The sequence below is a fragment of the Aotus nancymaae genome, unplaced genomic scaffold (assembly GCF_030222135.1).
Source record: "Aotus nancymaae isolate 86718 unplaced genomic scaffold, 86718_ANA_hifiasm-v0.15.2.pri h1tg000059l, whole genome shotgun sequence".
Lineage (NCBI taxonomy): Eukaryota > Metazoa > Chordata > Mammalia > Primates > Aotidae > Aotus > Aotus nancymaae.
This window is the reverse complement of record NW_026988473.1, coordinates 45,414,824-45,439,785: the sequence shown is the minus strand read 5'-3', so window position 1 is coordinate 45,439,785 and position 24,962 is coordinate 45,414,824. Positions and strand designations below refer to the sequence as shown.

Below are 24,962 nucleotides of genomic sequence, written 5' to 3'. Positions count from 1 at the left end.
GGATCACGAGGTCAAGAGATCGAGACCATCCTGGTCAACATGGTGAAACCCCGTCTCTACTAATACAAAAAATTAGCTGGGCATGGTGGCGCGTGCCTGTAATCCCAGCTACTCAGGAGACTGAGGCGGGAGAATTGCCTGAACCCAGGAGGCGGAGGTTGCGGTGAGCCGAGATCGTGCCATTGCACTCCAGCCTGGGTAATGAGCGAAACTCCGTCTCAAAAAAAAAAAAAAAAAATCAATGTACAAAAATCACAAGCATTCCTATATGCCAATAATAGACAGACAGTCAAATCATGAGCAAACTCCCATTCACAATTGTACAAAGAGAATAAAATATCTAGGAATACAAGTTACAAGAGATGTGAAAGACCTTTTCAAAAAGAACTATAAGGAAATAAGAAAGGACACAAACAAATGGAGAAACATTCCATGCTCAAGGATAGGAAAAATCAATATCATGAAAATGGCCATACTGCCCAAAGGACTTTATAGATTAGATGCTATTCCCATCAAGCTACCATTGACTTTCTTCACAGAATTAGAAAAAGACTACTTTAAATTTCATATTAAACCAAAAAAGAGCCTGCATAGCCATGACAATCCTAAGAGCAAAGTTGACAGTATCATGCTACCTGACTTCAAACTATACTACAAGGCTACACATCAAAACACCATGGTACTGGTACCAAAACAGATATGTAGATCAATGGAACAGAACAGAGGCCTCAGAAATAACACCACACATCTAAAACCATTTGATCTTTGACAAACCTGGCAAAAACAAGCAATGGGGAAAGGATCCCATATTTAATAAATGGTGTTGGGAAAACTGGCTAGCCATATGCAGAAAACTAAAACTAGACCCCTTCCTTGCATCTTATACAAAAAACTCAAGATGGATTAAATATTTAAATGTAAGACCTAAAACCATAAAAACCTTACAAGAAAACCTAGGCAATCATTTAGGACACAGGCATTGCCAAAGATTTCATGACAACCACACCAAAAGCAATTGCAACAAAAGCCAAAATTGATAAATGGGATCTAATTAAACTAAAGAGCTTCTGCAAAGCGAAAGAAACAATCATCAGGGTGAACAGGCAACCTATAGAATGGGAAAAAAATTTTGCAATCTATCTATGTGACAAAGGGATAATAACCAGAATCTACAAGGAAGTTAAAAAAATGTGCAAGAAAAAAAAAACAAGTAACCCCATCAAAAAGTGGGCAAAGGATATGAAAAGACACTTCTCAAAAGAAGACATTTATACGGTCAACATACATTTGAAAAAAAGCTCATCAGTAGTCATTAAAAAATGCAAATCAAAACCATAATGAGATACCATCTCATGCCAGTTAGAATGGCAATCATTAAAAAGTCAGGAAACAACAGAAGCTGGAGAGGATGTGGAGAAATAGAAATGCTTTTACACTGCTGGTGGGAGTGTAAATTATTTCAACCATTGTGGAAGACAGTGTGATGATTCCTCAAGGATCTAGAACCAGAAATATCATTTGACCCAGCAATCCCATTACTGGGTATATACCCAAAGGATTATAAATCATTCTACTATAAAGACACATGCACACATATGTGTATTGCAGCACTATTCACAATAGCAAAGACTTGGAACCAACTCAAATGCCCATTTCAATGTTAGACTGGATAAAGAAAATGTGACACATAAACACCTTAGAATACTATGCAGCAATAAAAAAGAATGAGGTCATGGCTTTTGCAGAGACATGAATAAAGCTGGAAACCATCATTCTTAGCAAACTAACACAAGAACAGAAAACCAAAAACTGCATGTTCTCTCTCATAAATGGGAGTTGAACAATGAGAATACATGGACACAGGGAGGGGAACATCACATACCTGGGCCTGTCCAGGGGTTGGGGGATAGGGGAGGGATAGCATTAGGAGAAATACCTAATGTACATGACGGGTTGATGGGTGCAGCAAACCACCATGGCACGTGTATACCTATGTAACAAACCTGCACGTTCTGCACATGTATCCCAGAACTTAAGTATAATAATAAAATAAATTAAATTAAAAAAGGAATACTCCTAAACTACCATGCAATTCTGAGGTATGAGTTTCTATTACTAACAAACAGATGAAAAACTCTTCCATGGTAAGAAGTGTCATCGGTGGATTTCTAACTCTTATTGTGGTTTATTTCATTATATGATGAGTCACATTTTTTCCTTTGTTAGTTACAGAGGTTGAGAAAAATTTGGTGAATATGTTTCACATAGGCTAAAAAAAAACCCCAAATGATAAACTGTTCTTCTCCAGACTGCCTATCTGACTCCTAGATCTCTCTTGAGAGTCCTGGCCTTCTATTGTTCATTGCCAACTAGATTTTTCTGTTAGTGATCCATAGGCACAATAAACTCAGTATGTAGAAAGGTGGAATCTATGTAGTCTCACACAAACCTACTCTGCTTGAATTTTCTCTCCTAATTAATAGTACCACCATGGATCTAGTTTTTCAAGCTAGAAATTTGATTCTCATCTAGAGCCTGCCTTTTTTTGCATTCCTCATAGTTACTAGGTCATCTAGTTCTGTTCCTTAAATCTTCAGAAAAGGCCTAGAATCTTTGCTTCCTCATCACTGGCACTGCTTTAGTGCCATTCACCTTTATCTTTCCCGGACTATGGCAAAGACCCGCAAAATGGATCTTCCTGCTTCTAGTCTTTCAGTACTCTAGTCCATCCTTTACACTACCATTGAAGGGATCTATTTCTTACTTAACTGTGCTCTTGTCACTCTCTTTCTTTGAAAGTTTTTGAGTAGATCCTTATTAACTACAGGATTGAGTCCAGTCATTTTAGCCTGGCATTTAAGAGCTTTTATAATCTGGTCCTAACTTTTCTTTTCAGACCCATCTCTCCAGAAGTATCATGTGCTTCTACCAAATATGATTGCTTGTCTGAATATGTATCCCATGCAAGTTCTTTTGTATATCTATGAGATATTGACAATGCTATCCTTTTGCCAAAAATGTCTTATTCACTCCTCTATTTCATAAACCCCTACTTATCCTTCAGTGCCTATCTCAAATATAACCTCCTTTCAAAGGATCTTTTTTTTTTTTTTGAGACGGAGTTTCGCTCTTGTTACCCGGGCTGGAGTGCAATGGTGCGATCTTGGCTCACCGCAACCTCCACCTCCTGGGTTGAAGCAATTCTCCTGCCTCAGCCTCCCGAGTAGCTGGGATTACAGGCACGCGCCACCATGCCCAGCTAATTTTTGTATTTTTAGTAGAGACGGGGTTTCACCTTGTTGACCAGGATGGTCTCAATCTCTTGACCTCGTGATCCACCCGCCTCAGCCTCCCAAAGTCCTGGGATTATAGGCGTGAGCCACTGTGCCCGGCCCAAAGGATCTTATTTGAAATCCTAAGAAAGTGTTAGTCCCTTCGTTTCTGTGCTGGGTTGTTTTTGCTGGTCACTTGGGATCCCCTCTCTACCATTCTTTACTTGCCCTGCATCCTCAGAGGCTGACCTCTTTGGATGACATTAACAGGTTTCCCTGTCCTCTGACTTTCTGATAGATTTGAACAGTAGGATGCCCTGAAAGAAACTCAGAGGATGGGAGAGTATGATTGTAATATTTCCCTACCTCCCTCTCTTCCAGGCCTTGGATTGGCAGGGGCTGCATTAACTGAAACAGAGTTCCTGCTAGGTAGCTCTCTCCTATAGCTTGCTTTCTCTAGTTTGGTAATAGCTCTTTCTCTTTGTCTTTCAGGCCTAGGAGTAGCAGCAATTTTCAGTGTTGATGCTTCACTATCCTTAACTGCCTATACCTTCATAAATAAATTCCTTATTAAACTCTCTGTAATCACTCCTTTTCAGCATGCCATCTGTTTCCTGTCCTGACTGGTCCACTTCTGTGGTACCATTTAGATCTCTTTCTAACTGTACTTAATACACTGTATTCCAATTGTTTTTGCCTACCTGTTTGTTTCCCTCATTGAACTCCTAAAAGGCATATCTGAATTCAGGGAAAGAACCATCATTACTAGGTGGGAAAGAGCCTTCCCTTCCTTGGAGGGTTTGCAAAGACCACAGTAGGACACACAGAGGCCAGAGCAAGGGGAGATCTTTGGAATATACAGATAACCTGAGGGACATCGGATTAGTCTTTGAGAATCAAGTAAAGAGGTGCCTGCCTGCATTATCCATGTAAATCAGAGGCATCAACCTCAAACCAATTTAGGATTAAGTCTGAGATGCTTGATCTGGCATTTGGCATCCACTGACAGAATCTTCCAAATTTCATCCAGTAAAGAGCCAAGAACTATAAACAAAAGGGCAATAACTGTAAGAACTGTGTAAGATTTCTTAAACTTCCCTAATTATTGGAGGTGAGAGTTGGAGGATCCCAATACAGTTTTCTTTTTTTTTGAGACAGTCTTGCTCTTTTGCCCAGGCTGGAGTACAGTGGTGCCATCTTGGCTCACTGCAACCTCCGCCTCCCAGGCTCAAGCTATTCTTATGCCTCAGCCTCTGAGTAGCTGAGATTATAGGTATGCACTACCATGTCTGGCTAATTTTTATACTTTTAGTAGGGACGGGGTGTCACCATGTTTGCTAGGCTGGTCTCGAACTCCTGACCTCAAATGATCCGTTTGCCTCGGCCTTCCAAAGTGCTAAGATTACAGGTGTGAGCCACTGCGCCCTGCCAGATCCCAAAAAATATTAATAGCACTTCTTCCTGCTTGAGTTTTCAAGAAATTGAGAAATGAGATTACAATAGATAAAGGTTAAAATAACAATAATAGTAATGATAGCTCAAACTTCTGGAGCACTTATTTTGTAACAGATACTGTTCTATGTGCTTTATATATATTAACTCACTTAATCTTCACAATAACTCTTTGAGTAGATACTATTAGCCTTATTTTGCAGGTGGAGAAATTGAAGCTCCGAGGAGGTTAAGTAACTTATCCAAAGTCTCATGGCTATGATTAAGTAGCAAACCCAGGGTATGAACCAGTTTGGCTCCAGAGTCTATGCACCTAACCACTACATTATACCGCCTCTTGAGAAATAACACATTTAGTACAGATTAAACTGATGGTGGAGAGAACATGGTTTGTATTTATGGACAAAAGGGATTCTTCATAGTGAACCCCTAGTCACAGACAGTGCTGGACTTCTCTAGGCTTCCTTACATGAAGCCTGTCTCTGAAAAACGTAGGGCATGGAAGAACAAAAGTTATCTTCTTTTCAGGCTGCCCACTGAGACTGGGTGGGGAGGGATGGAATAAGGGGCTTGTTGCGTGCCCGCTTTCTTTTTTCATACTGATCAATCAGATTATGTAATTTCTCCTCCCCCGGGAAGGAAAGAGTTGAGGGGCGGATGAAGTTTCACAGTAGTGGAATCTTCTCCACTTGGAAGGAAACACCAAAAATTGGGAAGGGATATTTTCCCCAATGTAGCATCCCTATATTTATTGCTGTTAATTTCTTTTTTAGTTCTCAGTATCAATGCCATATTGTACTATAATCATTTGTTGTCTGTTTCTACCTCCCCTTTCCTTCCTCAACTATGCGATTCTTAACAGAAGAAATCTTTTTTTTTTAATCTCTGTGTCTCCAGTGACTGGCACAGGCACTCAATAATTGCTTGTTAAATGAAAGAATAAATAAATAGACATTTATCTCCAATTCCCAGGGAATACAGAAATAAGAATTATCACACACTAGGACTGTTAGCTAAGAAATAGGTTAGCTGCTTCAGAAATTCAGCAACTTGGTTTGAGTTCATCTTCAGCCGCTTTATTGTCTTTTTTTTTTTTTTTTTTTTAAACATAGGAGCTTAACAAGTGAGCTGGACAAGCTGAAAGCTTCTTACTGTTACCACTGCTGTGACTCCCGGCTTTACTAAAACTGGAATCAGGAAAGGTGTTAAAAAACAACATGGCCTGGCAGTTCGGCATATACCTTGATTATTCCTTGCCCACGAGAGAGAAGTACAGTGTGGAAGACATGGACTTTGGTGTCAACCTGGTTTTGAAAAATCCATTTTGCAACTTAGTAGCTGTGTGACTTTGGCCAGACTATGTTTGCAGCATAGAAACTATGTTCTAGTAGTTTTTAGGCAATTTCCTTCTGTGAGGACATCATTTGCTTTTCAGAAAGATTCCCATTTGACCGCTTTTATGGAATTGCTCATGCTCTACCCTATGGCCTCCTTTTCCAGTTTTGAAATCTTCCTGCTTTATCTTCCAGACATCAGATTCTGCTGTCTGATAGCATGTGACTATCGAGAAATGTGATTATTCCTCTTACTTCTTTAGTTTATCCTGCTTTTCTGGTTTGTGATGATTGTATCTCAATTAACTATTTCCTTAGTTACTGATTGACTTAATGGAATTCAGCTTCATTGACATAATTTGTGAATTTTGGCTACCACTAACATCTGTTTGTACCAAAGTAACCTGTCAAATTGCCCTGATATGTTTATTGCCCCTTCTAGAACTGCTGGAGCTTACTATCAATGGTCACTTCAAAATGCATCAATTATTTTAGCCTCTCAGTAGAGTTATCCAAATGTAATACATGTTTCCTTGACCAATCAGGCCTGTATGTTTTGTACCTGATAATGCATATTTCTGGGAATGCTATATGGAATTATCTAAATCCTAAGCATCTAAAGAAATGGTCACTTATAAACTAGGACACAAAAATTAGTATTTCAAAGATCTCATCAAGGCCTGGTTTTTCAAAACTGAACTCCCACTGCATTATATGACAACTTGTTGTCAACTGGCTTCTGTTTACTATTCCTTTCATGGTCCTCCTATTTCAATGAGTCAAGTTCATTCTTTGTTTCACAGTTTGATTCACAAATTCAGAAACTATTCCCTGAAGGTTATTAAGTAGTGAGTAACAGTGACATTTGCTCATATTTGTGTATGATTTTACAGTTTATAAAGTGTTTTTGAATCCATTTTCTCACTGGATTTAAGTTCTGTAACAGATGATCTTATACAGGGATATCATTAAACTACTAGAATAATTCTTGAGTTGACATTTTTGACATGCTGGTATATTTCTGCCTCCACAGCCATTGTTCATTCATTCATTAATTCCTTCATCTAACATGTATTGAATCTCCCTTTGTATTAAGCACTGTGCTAGAAATTCTGGAAAAAAGATGAATAAACATGACCCTTACATTTAAGGCAGGGAGAAAGACTTAAAATTAATCAACAAAAGTATGATTTTAAAATACTGTAATATAGGCTGGGTGTGGCAGCTTATGCCTGTGATCCCAGCATTTTGGGAGGTGGAGGCGAGCAGATTGCTTGAGCTCAGGAGTTTGAGACCAGCCTGGGTAACATGGTGAAAACCTGCCTCTACAAAAAATAAAAAAACTAGCCGAGTGTGGTGGTGCACACCTGTGGTCTCAGCTACTTGGGAGGCTGAGGTGGGAGGACTGCTTGAGCCCAGGAGATCGAGCTTCCGTGAGCTGAGATAGTGCCATTGAACTCCAAAGTGGGTGACAGAGTGAGACCCTCTCTTTCTTAAAAAATCTGCAATATAGATTTATACTGCATAAAAAGCTAAAAGAATACATTAAGAGGAGAGGTTAATTCTGGCTTAAGCTATAGGGTGACTCAGTTTCAAAGAAGAGATAATTGTAAAGAAAAACAAGTAAAAGCCTGAAAAAAATTAAGATTAATTTAAATTCATTTAAGTGTTTTTTTTTATATCATATAATAGATTAATTGTTTTCCTTGAGTGTGTGGGGACAGTATAACAGGAGGAATAGTTGTGATGTCTAACAGGCAAAATAGGGTGTCATAATTTTAAAGAGGTTAGAAATCACTCTTTTAGAACCCTCGAAGTTTAAACACTGGATTACTCAGACCTTGTTATATATAATTTCTAGGTGATGAGTACTGGGAAAAATTTGTGCCAAGTCAGCATAACTAAAGGGCTTTAATGGCAATCACTTACTTATCTTTATCATAATAATAATGATAAGGTGACTATATGGCATCAGAACCTAGATAAGTATTTCCCATTTCATAAGTTAGGGCATTTTAAGTAGTATTTTTAAAGGATATTGAGGAAACACTTTTAATCTTCATGTACCTAATAATAAAGAAAACTTGCTTTCTTCTTGGTTATAAACACTTGTAAGTGTGTGTGTGTGTTGTGTGTGTTTAATGGATGTTTTCAGCATTATAACATACCCCAAGTTCTACTTGAGTTCTTTTTAAAAAGACAATTACAACAGAAGAAGAACAAACAAGATTTCCTCTATAACTAATATTGACTTAACTTTATAGGATCCCAAGCCTGAACTCCTCTGTTTATTCATGAAACAGATCCAGGCTATTGGTCCATTTGAATTTACTTCCAAACTTCACAGTTCGGACTGTACAGCCAGTTTAACTCTTGGCTTCTCAGGTGACTTGACTTGCAAGGGTTATAGAAAAGGCCACAGCAGTGCTGAGATGTTGCAAAAGAAACCCATGGCCTGGCCCATAGCCCAGTAGACCAGAGTTCCTCAGCAAAAGAGTTTCCACTGTTTATACTTGGGAGTTATCCCTGGTTTAGCCTTTGTCTCAAACCATCTGGATGTCAAAAGTGCTAATAAGCAATTGACTTACTGGAGGAATAAATTCAATCTGGTGATTCTATTCTGGAAGGTTCCGTAAAGACAGACATACTGGCAATAAAGCAGCCAAGCAATTTCCTAAGTTTTCAGGTCTAAACCTAGTTGTGAGATAGCATATTGATAACAGAGTGGCCACTGGAGATTCTTCATAGTGTCTCAACTTTTTTATAGATGAAAGAATCCATGTTTAGACCTTGTCCAACAACTTACTTCCTAGCTTTCTGAAAGTAGCAAGTGTGGATTCTTTCCTAGAGACCCTGAAATTATTTCACAGTTTTCACTGTGACAATTGTTGGGAAAATTTTATGAGACTTGGGGTTTCCTGAGAGTTATCAAGATCATTTAAAATTTGACCACAAAGCTAATGTCAGAGAATAGCAGCTAAGTCCTCTCAAATTGCAGTGTTATACAAGAAAAAATATACTTTTTTTTTTCCAATGAAGAGTAGGGGCGTGTATGTCCTGTTATTATACCTTTGCATTTTCCTGTAGTAGCTGTTACATTGACCTATGTCAGAGATGAAAACTGTGAGTGTACTTTTTATTTATTTTTATATGGAAATAGTCATTTAGGTAATGGAAAACATCATTTTTGTGAAATGGCTAGTGGGCACAATTGCACTCATTCATTTTATTTCAAGATCATGTTTTACTTTATTAGTAAAAAGGATTTGTCAAAAATTTTAACTTTGAGATTTTGTGAAATTGTCTTTTTTTTAAAATTTGAGACAGGGTCTCACTCTGTCACCCAACTAGTGTGCAGTAGCACCATCATAGCTCACTGCAGCCTCAACCTCTCTGGCTCACACAATCCTCCCACCTCAGCCTCTAGAGTAGCTGGGACTACAGGCATGTGTGACTACACACACCCAGATAATTTTTCAATTTTTTAAAAAAAATTTTGTAGAGATGGGGTCCCATTATGTTGCCCAGGCTGGTCTCAAACTTCTGGGCTTCAGCAGTCCTCCCACCTTGGCCTCCTAAAGTGCTGGGATTACAGGCATGAGCCACCATACTTGGCCCTTGAAATTATCCTAAATATAGCAATGCTAGTAATGAATTGGCACATAGTAACCACCTTTTTCTCTCCACTAGTTATGAAAATGTCTGTTTCTATAAGTAATTATTTCTTTCTAGCTTTACAATCAGTTTTCTTTTGAGTTTTCCTTGGAAACCTCACACTCTCAGGAAAAGTATTCCAGACACTCACTTTAAAGGCCAACAGATGCCCGTCACGTTTCATTTAAAGTTCTGGTCAAGGAGTTAGTTTAACGTCAATCTCTCTATCATATCTGATGGTTCTTTGTGGCCTGGAAACATATAATTGATAAGATTTGCTGAATACTTTTTATGTGCCAGACACCATTGTAAACACTTTCCACTTAGTAACTCATTTAATTCTCATAACTCTATGAGCTAGGGTCAGGTCACCTAAATCAACCTAAGTTAGTAGGCATCTTCTTAAATGTCATACTCAGTTTATTAATCCATTCATAAAATACATAAGGAATTTCTGCTACGTCTCAGATGCTCTAGATAGAAAAATATATAAGACTGGGTACCTACCCAGACTTTTAGGAGTTCAGAGTCAAACAATTAATAGCCCCAGTTGCAGTTGCTTTGCTGGACATTGTGTAATTAATAGAACAGATTAATGAGGCCTCAGGCACATAGTATGTGGCAACTGATATGATGAATACATTCTTTTCTATTCCAATTAGAAGAGAGGATCAGAAACAGTTCACATTCCTGTGGGTTAGACAATAATCTTCAATTACACTTTTGCCTTAGAGCTATATTAATGTTCCTGCCTTCTGTCATAATGCACTCTGAAGAAATCTGGACTGCCTGGATATTCCTCTGATACATTACATTGATGACATTATGCTGATTGTTCAGAATGAGCACGAAGGCACTAGTATGCTAAAGGCCTTGGTAAGACACAGTGTTCCAGAGGGTTGGAAATAAATGCTATGAAGATTCAGAGATTTGAAACTTTAATGAAATTTTTTTTTTTAGGAATCCAATGGTCAGAAGCATGACAGAATATCCCCTCCAAAATAAAAGAAAATTGCTGGATCTTGCATTTGCCACCACACAGAAGAAGATGAAGTGGTTGCTATGCCTTTTTGGGTTCTAGAAGCAACATATTTCAAACCTATGAACACTGCTAGACTGAGTGACATAGAAAGTTGTCAGCTTTCGGTGAAGAGGTCCAGGCTTCACTGCAAACAGAGCTGCCACTTGGGGCATACAATCCACACATCTGATGGTGTTAGAGGTGACAGTGGTGGGAAAAGATGTAGTATCTTACGGCAAGTATCACTGGGAGAATAACAATGTAGGGCCCTGGGATTCTGGGGCAAGGCTTTGCCATTTGTAGCATAGAATTATATGTCTTTTGAGAAAAAGCTCTTGGTGAGTTACTGGGACTGGTAGAGGCAGAGTGCTTCACCATGAGGCATAAAGTGACCATGGGTCTAGAACTACACATTACAAGTTTGGTTCTGCTGGATATATTAAATCACAAAGCTGTATAGGTCCAGCAGCAGTCTACTTTAATGTGAAAAAAATACATCAGGGATTGAGCCTGAGAAGGGCAGAGGACTTGGTAAATTGCATGAGCAGGTAGCCCAGACCAGCACGTCATTCACAACGGCTGAAATAGCACCCTTCCCTAACTTATTCCTGTGGCCATATGGCGGCCCTGCATGACCAAATAAAGAGGGAAAGCTTAAGCTTGATTTTTGGGTGGGCCTGTTCTGTGAGTACAAGCACAAAATGGACCATGGCTATACTACAACCACATTCAACGATAGCCTTGAAAGATAGTGGAGAGGGAAAATTTTCCCAGTGGGTTGGAGCTGTAAATAGCGCATCTAGTCATTGACTTTTTGTGGAATGTGAAGTGGCCCAGTATATACAGACCTCGGAAATAGCTAATGGCCTGGCTGTCTGGTCAGGGGGCTGGAAAGAAAAGAATTGGAAGATTTTAGAGGAGTTCCATGGTGCCAGAGACAGGCTATGCATGGGCCCAGGAGCATGAACTTCCCATCACCAAACCTGATCTAGCTTCAGCTGCTTCTGAATGTCTAACCTGTCAGCAACAGAGATCAATGCTGTTACATCACTATTTCTTGGCTTTGCATGGTGGCTTATGACTGTAATACCAGCAATTTGGGAGGCTGAGATGGGTGGATCATGAGTTCAGGAGTTCGAGACCAGGCTGGCCAACATGACGAAACCCCATCTGTACTAAAAATACAAAAATTAGCTGGGTGTGGTGGCATGCACCTGTAGTCCCAGCTACTCGGGAGGCTGAGGCAGAAGAATCGCTTGAACCCGGGAGGCGGAGGCTGCAGTGAGCCAAGACAGCACCATTGCACTCCAGCCTGGGCAACATTATGAGACTCTGTCTTGGAGGTGGGGGGGAAAGAAGTAGCCAACTTCATAGAGCACTGGAACAGCCATCTAAAGGCAAAGCTGAAACATCAGTTCAGAAGCAACACTCTCAAAAGAGGCAGTGACATCCTTTGCAGAGAAAAGCTCAGGATTATTATTCTTCCTTTAGCTGGTTGTAGGGAACCCTTTCCTCTAACCCCATTTTGGCCATAGATACCAACTGAGAAAGGGATGCTGTTGCAACTGTGGTAGATGACACGGGGATCTGAGCTAACTCAGAGACCTCTATATGGTACCATGTTATCAGCAGGAAGAATGCAACAGCCACCGATGGGTGCAATCAGGAATAGCCCTATTTACCCACTCTCAATAACTCTCACTGGGGGATTTTGGGCTTCCTACAACTCTGGGCTCTGCAGGGCTGGAGGTCCTTAGAGGCAGTGCACTCTTGCCAGGGGACAGAGTGAGTCTCTCATTGAACTATATGTTATAGATACTGCCAGGGCAGTTTGGACACCTTGTGTCCAGAGACCTGCAGGCAAGAAGAGGGTCACATCTTGGCAGGGAGGAGGTAGAGCTGTTTATACACAATAAGAATAGGAATATATATGCAACTCCAATGTGACCTACTTGGAAGCCTGCTGGTACTCCTTTGGCCCACTGTAGCTGTGAAAGGACATGTACAACAACCCTGATTTGAAAAAGGTATGATTGCCAAGGCCTCAGACACACCAGGAATGAAGGTTTGGGTCACATCACAAGGTAAGCTACCAGTAATTGCCAAGGTGATAGCTGAAGGTTGAGGGGAATTGGAATGGGTAATAGAGATGGGAGAGGATAAGTACTTTGTTGCAGTCTCAAGCCCAACTGCAACAATGGGGCTCCAGTTCATTTCACTAACTTTCTTCTAAGTTTTCCCTCAGGAAGAAAAACCCATAGGAACCACGGAGAATGTGTTCCCTAAATTTGCATAGAGAAGCAGATCTGTCCAGAGAAAGAAGTGGACTGTGGAAATCAAGAAAATTTGTCACTCAGCCTGGGTGCAGTGGCTCATGCCTGTAATCCAGCATTTTGGGAGGCCAAAGCAGGCAGATCACCTGAGGTCAGGAGTTTGAGACCAGCCTGGCCAACATGGTGAAACCTTGTCTCTACTAAAAATACAAAATTATCTAAGCATGGTGGCATGTGCTTGTAATCCCAGCTACTCGAAAGGTTAAGGCAGGAGAATCACTTGAACCCAGAAGGCGGAGGTTGCAGTGAGCCGAGATCATGCCATTGCACTCCAGCCCGGGCAAAAAGAGCAAAACTCCATCTCAAAAAATCGTAATAATAATAATGTGTCACTTAAATCTTCTGCTATAGGAAGCATAATTGACTATTGGACCCTTACTCTTCTGGTCCACCCCTGTTTCTGTACTGAGTCAATACTTCTTTTGGGCTTCTCCTAGTCAATAACAGCAGGGGTACGAATACAAGCCCATTCCTGTGAGATGGAACTCCTTTTAACAGGTGACTTTAGCTTGAGGACTCCATATTGGCCTGGTTGAAACTTTCGTAGAATTACGCTGTAGTATAAGGCTCTACTTAATCCTCCTTCTTTTCCCCTCTTTTCCTAGTGTGAGACTTGCATCACAGTCTGAAGACTCTTCGCACTTCCTCTGGTTATCTTCTATTTATCTTTCATAGGCATTTTTCCACATAAGTCACTTGCATGTTTAATTCTGTTTTGCCATTTGTTTCTCAGAGGATACAGACTAACACAATGCCACCAGGGAATAGGACCTTAGCTAACAATAAAATGGTAGGGCACGAAGAAGACACACTTACAGTCTACCTCCTGTATGGGATCTACAGAAATGTAGTACACAATGTTGACTGTGTTCTAGAAACTGTTTTCTGTAAATACTAATTCAAAAAATGTTATTTTTGCTAACCCAAATAAAGAGGAAGTGCTAGAAAAGAAAAGAAAATGAAAGTAAAGGAGTCACTTCCTCTTTCTCTAACTGCTCTTTCACTTTTTTTCCCTATTTACAGTTTTTATTATTACTTAAGCAAGTATTTTGTACAGTCTAGCCATCTAAAAATTTATAACATTTGGCATTTGGGCAAAACACTGCTAGAAAACCACTCAAAAGTATGTGCCCTGAAGGACCAAAAGCACAATTTTAATTCATATAAATGACACCATTTTGTTACTGCCTAGTCAATTGTTTGAAAAGAGAACTGAACATTAGCAATCTTGTATGCATTCTTATCTTATCTATGCCATTACTGTTTTGGTACATCTCTTAAATTCTTGAAACCATATCTTAACTAGAAAATCAAGTAAAGGTATTTGCTCTCTGGAATTAAAGACAGACATATCCTTGGATGGGTCTTTTATAAATTAATCATACTGTGTGTGCATACATATGCATGTGAGTGTGATGTAGATAAAATAACTGTAAGATTTGGGGTCAGGAGACCTGAACTCAGCTCTACAACTTGTAAGAAACCTGGGCAAGTCCTATCGCCTTATTGAGTTTTGGTTACCCTGTAGGCTGTTGCAAAGTTCAAGTGTAACAAAGCATGTGAAAAGTCTTTGTAAATTATAAAATGCCATATAGATGTGAACTTTTATGATAGTGATGATAATTAGGGATCTTTAGGACAGCTCCTTATATACAACAGGTGTAAATAGCTTAAGATAAGCAAGAAGTTAATTTAGCTCATTGTATTACTCTACTAGGACTTCCATAACAAAACACCATAGACTGGGTGGCTTAAACAACAGAACTTTATTTTATCACAGTTCTGGAGGCTAGAAAGGCTAGAAGTTCAAGATCAAGGTGTTGGTAGGGTTGGTTTATCCTGAGGCTTCTCTCTTTAGCTTTCAGATAGCCCTCTTGCTGCTGTGTCTTCATATGTTTTTTTCTTCATCCCTGGTGTCTCTTCCTCTTCTTATAAGGACATCAGTCATATTGGATTAGGGCCCCACCCTTAGGACTTAATTTAACCTTAATTACATCTTTAAAGGCCCCATTTCCTAACACAGACATATTGGGGTTAGGGTTTCAACATACAAATGTTGAATGAACACAGTTCAGCTCATAACACTCATCATTAAGTATGTCCAAATCCATTCCAGGGTCTATTCAAAACTCTGCTAGTCTACCTCAGGACAATGTGGTTCCTAGACCACCAGCCTCAGGGTTACTTGAGGTGCTTGGTAGAAATGCAGATTCCTCAGTCCCATCTGATATTTAATGAATCAGAATCTCTGGGATTAGCATTCAGCAACTGCATTTTTATCATCTGGGTAAAAGTTATCTGGATGATTCTTGTGTACTGAAGTTTAATAATTACTGATATAATGGAAAGCACATAGAGCTTTGGAGTTCCATTGCCTCGGTTCAAATCCTGGATCTACCAACTACTAGATGTGTAATCTTTGACAAATTACTTAATCATTTTGCCCTACAAATTACTTAATCTCAATTTTCCCATGTGTTGTAAAAATGAGGATTATTATTTCTACCTGTAGACTGTTGTGAGGATTAGAATAAGAGGCTTAGAGGACCTCGCATGCTGTAATTGCTTCGTGATATTTTCATTAACATTCTTGAACTTTATTTTCTGATAAAACAATGATTCCATGAACACTTTCATATTTATGCCTTTTTTCTTCCTTGCAATGTCATCCTCTCTTATATCTAAATCCTACCTATCCTTTAAGACAGATTTTAAATCTTATCTACTTTATGTCACCCTTCCTGATCCCCACTGTAATTTGGCTATCTTTTAGGACAGGGGTCCTCAACCCCTAGATTGGTACTGGTCCATGGCCTGTTAGGAACCGGGCTGCACAACAGGAAGTGAGTGGCAGGTGAGTGAGATTACCGCCTGAGCTCCACCTCCTGTCAGATCAGCGGTGGCATTAGTTTCTTATAGGAACACGACTCTTACTGTGAACTGCACATGAAAGGGATCTAGATTGCATTCTCTATCTAATGCCTGATGATCTGAGGTGGAATGGTTTTCATCCCGAAACCATCCCCGCTGGTCTGTGGAAAAATTGTCTTCCACAAAACCAGTCCTTGGTGCCAAAAAGGTTAGAGACTGCTGTTTTAGGATATTCCATTCTGTATTATAGTTATTTTTGTATGTCTTGTTCCCCACGGACCATTTACAACTGATTCTATCCCAACACGTGCACACACACACAACACACAAACACACGCAACACATACTTTTCGAAGGTAGCTAGAACAGCGCTTCAATTAATAAATATTTGCTGAATGGAAACAAAGGGGATTTTTTTTCAAGGTGAAGATCCTACTTAATTCTTCATAAAATGTAGGCTTTTTTTAAAAAAGTGATTTTTGTATTTTTTGTAGAGACAGGATTTCACTATGTTGCCCAGGTTGGTCTTGAACTTCTGGCCTCAAGTTATCCTCCCACCTTAGCCTTCTGAAGTGCTGGGGTTACAGGTATGAGCCACTGTGCCTAGCCAAAATTCAGGCTTTCTATGCCCATAATACAGGAAGTAGTAGCTCATGATTTAGGGGCTGGTAGTATACAAGAAAATTTGAAACAGACTTTTGACAAATGTGAATGTATGCAGGGATTAAGCTAATATGTCTCTTCATTCTTATATACCAATAAGTAAACAGAAGTGGAGCCTTTGTAGTTATTATTATGAACATGTGGCCAGAGAAACTTCCTGCAATGTGCTCCTCTGGAACAGTAAAGAGCTTGAGAGCGAGACTGATGAAGGATGAAAGAATTTTGATTGTTAGAGAAACTTGGAGCCCACAGTTTATTTTGAAACTATTTTTAGTAAAGATTGAGTCAGGTTCATTCCTATGAAGGTTTAGAAATGTCTGGTCTATTTTATAGCACAATAAAACCTCATGGTTTCCTGGTTGGCTTGTATTTGTTTAAAGAGAGTGGCTTGCTGGTCTGGACAACATTCGAGAGGCTATAATGAGAGGAAATCTGATGTAAACCTTTTCACCTGTAAAAGGAGGGTCTCTAAGGAATAAAATCAGCTGTAGTCATGAGGTTTACTGGTTATATAGTCATAGTTTTGATTTGTTTAAAGTGTTGTTCATCCTTTCAAACATGATTACACATCCCAAAATACAGTATTAAAACCTTGAATTTACATAAGGGTTCTTGTTATTTTTCACAGTTTGCACTTACATTTAATATAGTTACCAAAGCACCAAACCATGCTAGAGAGTTGTCACTGGGACCAGTCCAAGCATAATTCTAGTGAAGACTGATGTTAGGTTAAGAATTGGAGCACTGCAGTTAATCCTGGTTATTTAGCAGGAAAACGGCACAAAACTCTTGCTTTTGTCTGAATTATCTGACTAGACATTAAAAAAATTCTCTAAATGTGCAAGTCTTTATTTTTCTTTTCATTAGTAAATCTAGTTGTTTACTATTTCCAGAGCTGGTAAGAATATAAGTCTTTATTTTTCTTTTCATTAGTAAATCTAGTTGTTTACTATTTCCAGAGCTGGTAAGAATATAGTGATTTTAAACAAAGAATGTTGAATAAGATCATTTCAATGATCTTACCATCTGAATCTTTTCAAAAGGGAGATTTCCCACTGACCTCAATTAATCAGAATAAGTTTATATGACACATTGAAGCCAGATAACAACTGTTTAGTTATTTTAACCTCTAAGAGCTATGCTAGGCATTTATATTTGTTTCTGTATTATATAGAATCTGTAGCCTCACTATCATATTTTTTACTTTTATTTGTAGGATACCACTATGAATACAAATAAGTGTTGGTTTATCATACCTATTTCTAGAAATGTAGGGAACACTGTAGGTAGTATACCATTAAGGGAATCCATTATTTTAAACTTACTTTTTTTACACAGGAGAAAAGCTGGTATAGGTATACTTTACATTGTATCAATAAGCTATTCAAATTTTCTTTTTACACTAAAACTAACTAAATAATGATCAAACTAAAGGTAAAGCTTTTTCCTCACTAAACTTTCTAGAATGAAACTTTTTTTCTTAATATCAAAATAAGTATTAATCTATTCCTCAGTCTACTGCAATCTGGCTTCTGCCCCAACTGTGGCAACTGTTTTCACTGACATCCGTGGATACTTTCTTTTCCACATCTTTTTAGAATGTGGTATTTTATGTTTTTTTGTCCCCCTTCTGGAAACTTCCTCATTTTGGTTTGTAACACCACTCCTGTCTGATTCTCCTTCTAGCTTTCTACTTCCTTTTCAGTCATTCTTTTGAACAATTCTTTAGCTCCTTATCCCTTATACGTTAGTATTCCTGAGTTCAAAAACAAATCCTCTTCTCTTCTCACACTATATATTCTCATAGAGGATATCTCTTCTTCTCCCAGGGTTATACTTCTCCACATATACTATATGTTTCCAATCTATACCTCTAGTCCAGATTGTTTTCTTGAGCTTCAGACTCATACATCCAATGTCCAAGAAACATTCCCACTTGGATTCAATCTGTTCGAAAGCAAATCCATAATCTTTACTCTCAATTATTCCTCTAGTAGTTCTTTTCCTATTCAATGGTTTCAAGATACTCTAATCACCTAGGCTAGACCTGGGGAACCCTCTTCAGTCTCCTTTTCCCCATTCCAATTCTATGGAATTGATCAGAAAGTTTTATAACTGTTATTAAATCAATTAATTCTTCCTTTCCAAATGTACTACTGCCATTGGCTTACAGAAATTTATCTTTCATTTGGCCAATTATAGTGGTTTCTTAAGTGATTTTCCTAGTTTTGGTCTTACATTCTTTCAAACTACCCTTCATTCAATACCAGCATTGGGTTTTGAAAAACAATTAAATTGCAATGAAATACAATAAAAATTGATCATGGCTTCTCCTTCCTTTAAAATGTTTAATAGTTCCTTACCACCTACAGAGTAAAAAGTCCAGGTTTCTCAGAGTGGCCTATAGGGCTTCTCATGATTTGGCTTCCACCTATCTATCCAGTCTCATTTTTCCATTCCCATCTTCTCTCCTCCACAAATCATACCAACTTGTTTACAGTTCCAGAAATGCACGATGTTTCATGCCTCCATGGCTTTGCAATACTGTTCTTTGCCTGGAATACTCTCCCTACTCCTTGTTCACCTGGGAAACTCCTATTCTTCAATACCTAGGTTAGTATCTCCTCATCTGTGAACTACTCTATGTCCTACAACTGTACCTGGTAAGAACTCCTCTGTTAGAGCATTTCGAACTGTGCTGCATTTGTTTACTTATTTTCTCTTTTATTACCAAACTGAGGGCAGGGACTACATCTTATTCATATTTCTACCTTTAGTATCTGGGTAGTGTCAAGTACATGCTGAATAAATGAATACATGTTTGCAAACATAAATCTCTTCTTGTCTTCACTATGTTTAATGCTTTTATGAATAAAATTGGTTAGGGCTTAATTTTTTTTTCTGTTTCTCCATGTTACAACACCTAGGCCCTAAATCAACAACTTTTCTGCAGAATGAGATCTAAGATCTGTAAGACCATGAAATTAAGATAATAATATGTATTCATTCCTTAAAATTTAATATACAAAATATTTCTGCATTTATAGTAATTAGATCAGAGGCATTAAAACCCCTGCAGCATTTGCTTTTTGATGAAAGAGAGCTAATTTATGTACTTGATTGTATAGTTAAAAGGCAGACTTAGTTGAATAAAATAATATTGAAAGCAAGCATTAAAAAGAGTTGAACAGGGCCAGGCACGGTGGCTTACTCCTGTAATCCCAGCACTTTGGGAGGCCAAAGTGAGCAGATCACCTGAGGTCAGGAGTTCGAGACCAGCCTGGCCAGTATGGTGAAACCTCGTCTCTACTAAAAATACAAAAATTAGCCGGGTGTGGTGACAGGCGGCTGTAATCCCAGCTACTCAGGAAGCAGAGTCAGGAAAATCACTTGAACCCAGGAGGTGGAGGCTGCAGTGAGCTAAGATTACACCATTGCACTCCAGCCTGGGCAACAGAGTGAGACTCCTTGTCAAAAAAAAAAAAAAAAAAAAGAGTTGAATAGATAATATAATATGGAGATCGCCTTGGAAAAACTCATATTTAATAGAATCCTGTGAAGTCCTGAAGGGATGTGGGAGGGTAAAAAAAATAAATGTAAGAAAAATAAACTAATTTACATTTGCTAAGCATCTACTCATTGTTAGTAACCTTACATGTATAATTTAATTTAATCCATAATAATAATTCTTTAAGAGGTAGACATTGTAATCCCCATTTCACAGTTGAGGTAGGTAACATGAGACATTAAGTAATCTCCAAGGTCATGTAGCTACAAACGGCAACTAGATCAGAATGATGCTAAAGTTTCCTTCCTTCATACCATGCTGCCTGGCCTTTCAAACGAAGTTCTCAGAGCTGCTGCGCTGCTGTGCACAGCTTAGTAACACACACAAAGCCACATTATTTGCTCCTATTTGCAATGATCATATGTATGATCATTGATCATATAATGATCAATGTTCACTTAGTGGTTAATAGTAATACAACTATATTTCCAATTCCATGCTCATTAAAATTTTTTAAATGAAAAGAATAGTTTCACACTTTTTGATTATGCTAATGAACTAGATGAATCCTTTTGAGCTCCTCCTGCAAAACTGCATGAGTACATTTTAAGTAGGCTTAAATAGAGAAAGCATACTTCTAAATTTCTTTTTTGTTGTTGTTGGTATGCTCCACTTGTTGGCTCCATTTGGAATCCAGAAATGACTGCTTTCTGGGGGAAAAGGCAGTTTGCTTTTGCTGCCTCCTGTAGATTGCTTGGCCTGGCAGTTTGTCACTTTCCTGGGCAAGTATCCAGTTTGTGGTAGTGAGGTGGTTTTGTGGCAGAACTCCACAATTAACCACAAGTTCAGTGTCAACGGTAGGCTGCCACCGTCGTGGCTGTGATCCTTCAGATCTGCTGGGATAGTCAGAGCTGAAGAAACTCCTGCTTGTCTAGGGAGGGAACAAGAAAACTTGGAAAGAGTCTGCATTGCTGTTTATTGTTCAAGGTTCAGGTTTTAGCTTTAGAATAAAAAATCCAGGAAATTTCAGGCTAATAGTTATAGATTTAATACTTTTACCAATTGTTATATTTTAAAAGTATAATAGTAAATTTGTGTCGGAGATTCAACTGTTGCTGTGAAAACTTGAAACAGAAAGAGGAAAATTCTTAAAGTACTAGAATATACGCTTTCATAGCAAAAGAATCCAGGTACTGTCACTTGAGTTAAAATAAAAAATGACCCACACACCTCTGAAATATTTATTTTATGTTGAAAATGATATACAACATAAACATATGTATAATTTTTTTTTTGTAAATCTAGGAAAAAGGGTTCTTTTAGTGATTTGGTACAAATGAATGTTAAGAAAAATATTTTTCCATAACAATATGAAAACTTTTTTCTATTATATTCAAAGTTTTCTATTAAAATTTATTGACTAATAAAGCCAAAAAAATCAGAGGAAATAAAGCTAAAATCTGATTAAAATAGTTTTGAGAAATATAAACACACTTGAAAAATTCTGAGAACTTGCAGTAGGCTAAATACTGTGTTAGGCATGAAGACTGAGCTAAGATTGAATAAGACAATTCTTGTTTGAAGAATATATTGCAGAGGTAGCCATATAAATAAACAAATATGATAACAGAACATAAACCTTTATGTAACAAATTCCAATTCCATTAGTAGGGCAACACCATCTCTGTAGCCCCCTCATTCCTTACACTTAAGCCATGGGATACTTGAGTTATCCAAATGCACTACAGTTGCATTCCTCCAGATTTTTGCACTGCTTCCTTCCTTTGCCCAGATTATCTTTTCTCCTTACTTTACTTAGGTAACTTCTATTCACCTTTTAATATCAAGCCTAGAAATTACTTTCTATGAGTCCCCCAGAGCATTACTCCTTACCTGCTACTCCTACTGTAGATTGGGTTCCTGAGCTCCCAGAATACACTAAGGCTTATTACCTCAATGTCACAGCTCCTGTTACAATAATAGTCTCTTTACTGTCTAGCTTTCATTAGCCTAAGGAAGCACACCTTCACCATTATATCTTTGTCATCTAGCACACTGTCCAGCACAACACCAGGCACATAATAAATACTGAATGAATGAATGCATTCATTAAGGGAGATAGATTAAATGCTGGTGGAGGGGGGTTGGTACTTAGGAGAACTGAAGAAGTAAAAAAAGTTAGGAAATTAAATACAGAGATGAAAGAGAGGTCAGGGGAAAGAGGAGAGAGATTAGAAGACAGTCATCTGGACAGATGCTGGGGAGAGAAAGAGTACTGTAAGAGAGAGAAATGGAACTAGAAGAATGAGAAATAAACTGTGAGAGCAAACTGAGACAACCACACAGCGGGGGCACTCTAGAATAAAATGATTCTCTTTTTTAATTGTCCTAATACATTGTTCTCAACAGTTCTTAATCAGATATTTATTCTTTTGTGCTATTTAATAGTCTATGGGCATATGCTCTATCTCCCAAATAAAGCTGCAGCTCCAAGAAAGCTCTGAAGCAACTGATATAGTTTTAAAAAATGTTCCAAATAGAATTTAGCACAAAGCTCTGCATATAGTGGGCACGAAATAGCCACTTGTTGAAAGGAACTAAAAGAGTGAGTCAAAATGAGGCTGAGATTCTGAGATGAGTATTAGTTGAAAGGAACATAGGTATTGTTAACATACTTGGGCAACAGAGTTGCCATTGCACGCGGAAAACAATGATCCTTTCTATGCTAGAGAAAAGCTTGTCTAGCATTTTTAAAAATTTTTTAAATATAAGGCTGTAAATGTGAATTATTTAATTATTTGAAAAACCTTATAAGGTTTTGCATGTATCTTCAGGGATTACTCTAGTTTTATAAATTTGGAATCTCAATGATGCTGGTTAACTGGCTATTTCTGAGTTTCTTTGATATTTAAAATCTGTCAGACCACTTTATCCTGAGAAATTAGAAAAAAAGAAATACACAGGGGCTTGCATTATCTTAAAATGACTTGAGAGCTGGGTGGTAAGGCCCAGGATCCCATGTCATGGTAAACCGGGAGAGTGGAAAGATCCACTAAGAAGTGGAGAGATCATGGGTCAAGACGTGAGGGAAGGCAGTCAGGTAAAATGAGGCTGGAGTAGGGCACTGAGAGAAGTCAAAGGCATACTGTGTGACTTTAGGATTTTTTCATGACAGATAATGGTCATAAATTCTTGAACCTAAAGAACTAAGTAATTTTATTGGTTGTTTAACTTTGGCAAGGGAATAATTAAATAATTTGACCTCTAAGAAATGCAGTCTAGTAATAATCTTTGACAAAGACTGTAAACAGAGAAGGGAGTTGCTATAAACATAGCTAGCTCATTCTTTTTGTGCATATTTTTAGTTAAGTAAACTTCTGATGGTCTTTGGTCACGTCCTTAAATTTTATTTTAGGATTCTCTCAGGTGCTGGGTTGGCCTTCAGACGGATGTACTCCGACTATGGGTTATTGAAAGAGTCGGGGTGTTAGCCTTATAAAAACCTAAATGACAGCTAAAAGAAGGCTAAAGAATTGGGAAATCAGACAATTTTGTGAAGAGGCCTTTGGATTTTATTTTTCGGAAAACAGTCTTTTGATACAGTCCCTTTATTTTTACTTGTCAACACTGAGAGTTTGGTTTAGTTTGGCAGTATAAATAATACAAAAGGTTGCTCTTGGCAACCTGAAAGGTGAGTCCTAAGGATGCCTATATATTTTTGGCATACAGAAATGAGAGCTTTTTGAGACTAGAAGGGATTTCAAAGGTTATCTAAATTAGATTGCTTCATTTCACATTTAAGAAGAACAAGGCCAGTAAAAGTTATAGGACTGCTTAATGTCAGGGTATGAATGGCTAGGCCCAGACAAAAACTCACAAAACTGGATTCTACTCCCCTACCGTTTCCATGACCATGCCAATCCTACTTTAGATGACAACTTCAGATTAAATGCACACACACGCACACATATATACATACACACACACACCTTTTAATCTGAATTTGTTCTAATTTTCAAATCAATTTATTATTTCCTATGGAATTTATAATGGGAATTTCAATAATGCTGGTGCTAGTTTTGTCATGCCCTTCTACACAAGCTCAAAATGTATCCATTGTTTTTTACTTTAGTCTTCAACTGGTGGTAATGAGTTCTATGCTTTTTTTTTTTTTCCTTTCAACTGTTATGGGGATAAAAAGACCTTATGAATTTTTATCTTTTAGGACAAACATTTGGGTAATCAATTAGAAAAGGAAAAGCAAAGGAAAGGGAATTCTGGAACGTTTTCATTTTGGTCAAATTCTTGCGCTAATTTCTCAATGACTTTTGCTATGCATGTGAAGTATAATCATACACGAAAATGGTCTGTTTTAGGTCATGGCTGTGGGCAGAGATTAATTGGTGAAAAATGGGCCTGTTTGTGGGATTTCCCACACAGTAAGGTTTCTCATCTCCCTGGAAAAATGTGGAATTAGCTCTTTGAGAAATGCAGTCCGGTCATGAGGTTGAAGCGAGAGCTTCGGGAGGGAAACACAGTTCACTCTCTAAGGCAGTTATGATTGGTTAGATTCCAGAGCAGTCCCTTTGGTGTAGCAAAGTTCTTTTCTTCTTACTTTCAAGTCCTTGTTTCCTAATGTTGCTAGTTTCACCAGTACTTCACAGATAGCATCTTATTTGGCTTCTTTCAAGGCCAGCTCATCTAAACTGGGGAGTGGTCTTGGAGAGGATTCCTAGTTCTCCCCACTCCTCCATCTAGAACATGCTGTTACAGTGAAAAAGCCTTCAATTTGGAAAGACCGCTGGCGACAGCAAATCTGTGCTATGTGGAAGGGGATACAAGATGTGAACCAGT

The 24,962-nt window shown here is 38.3% G+C and overlaps 1 protein-coding gene across 1 annotated transcript in view; it reads right to left on the bottom strand.

Moving 5' to 3' along the window:
- Window positions 1-24,962, bottom strand: part of PSMA1 (proteasome 20S subunit alpha 1) — a 132,618-nt gene that overhangs the window by 107,133 nt on the left and 523 nt on the right. Inside the window, exon 2 of the mRNA XM_064365145.1 lies at window positions 9,864-9,963. Coding sequence (XP_064221215.1) covers window positions 9,864-9,896 — 33 coding nt within the window. The 5' untranslated portion in view covers window positions 9,897-9,963. The remainder of the gene's footprint in view (window positions 1-9,863; window positions 9,964-24,962) is intronic.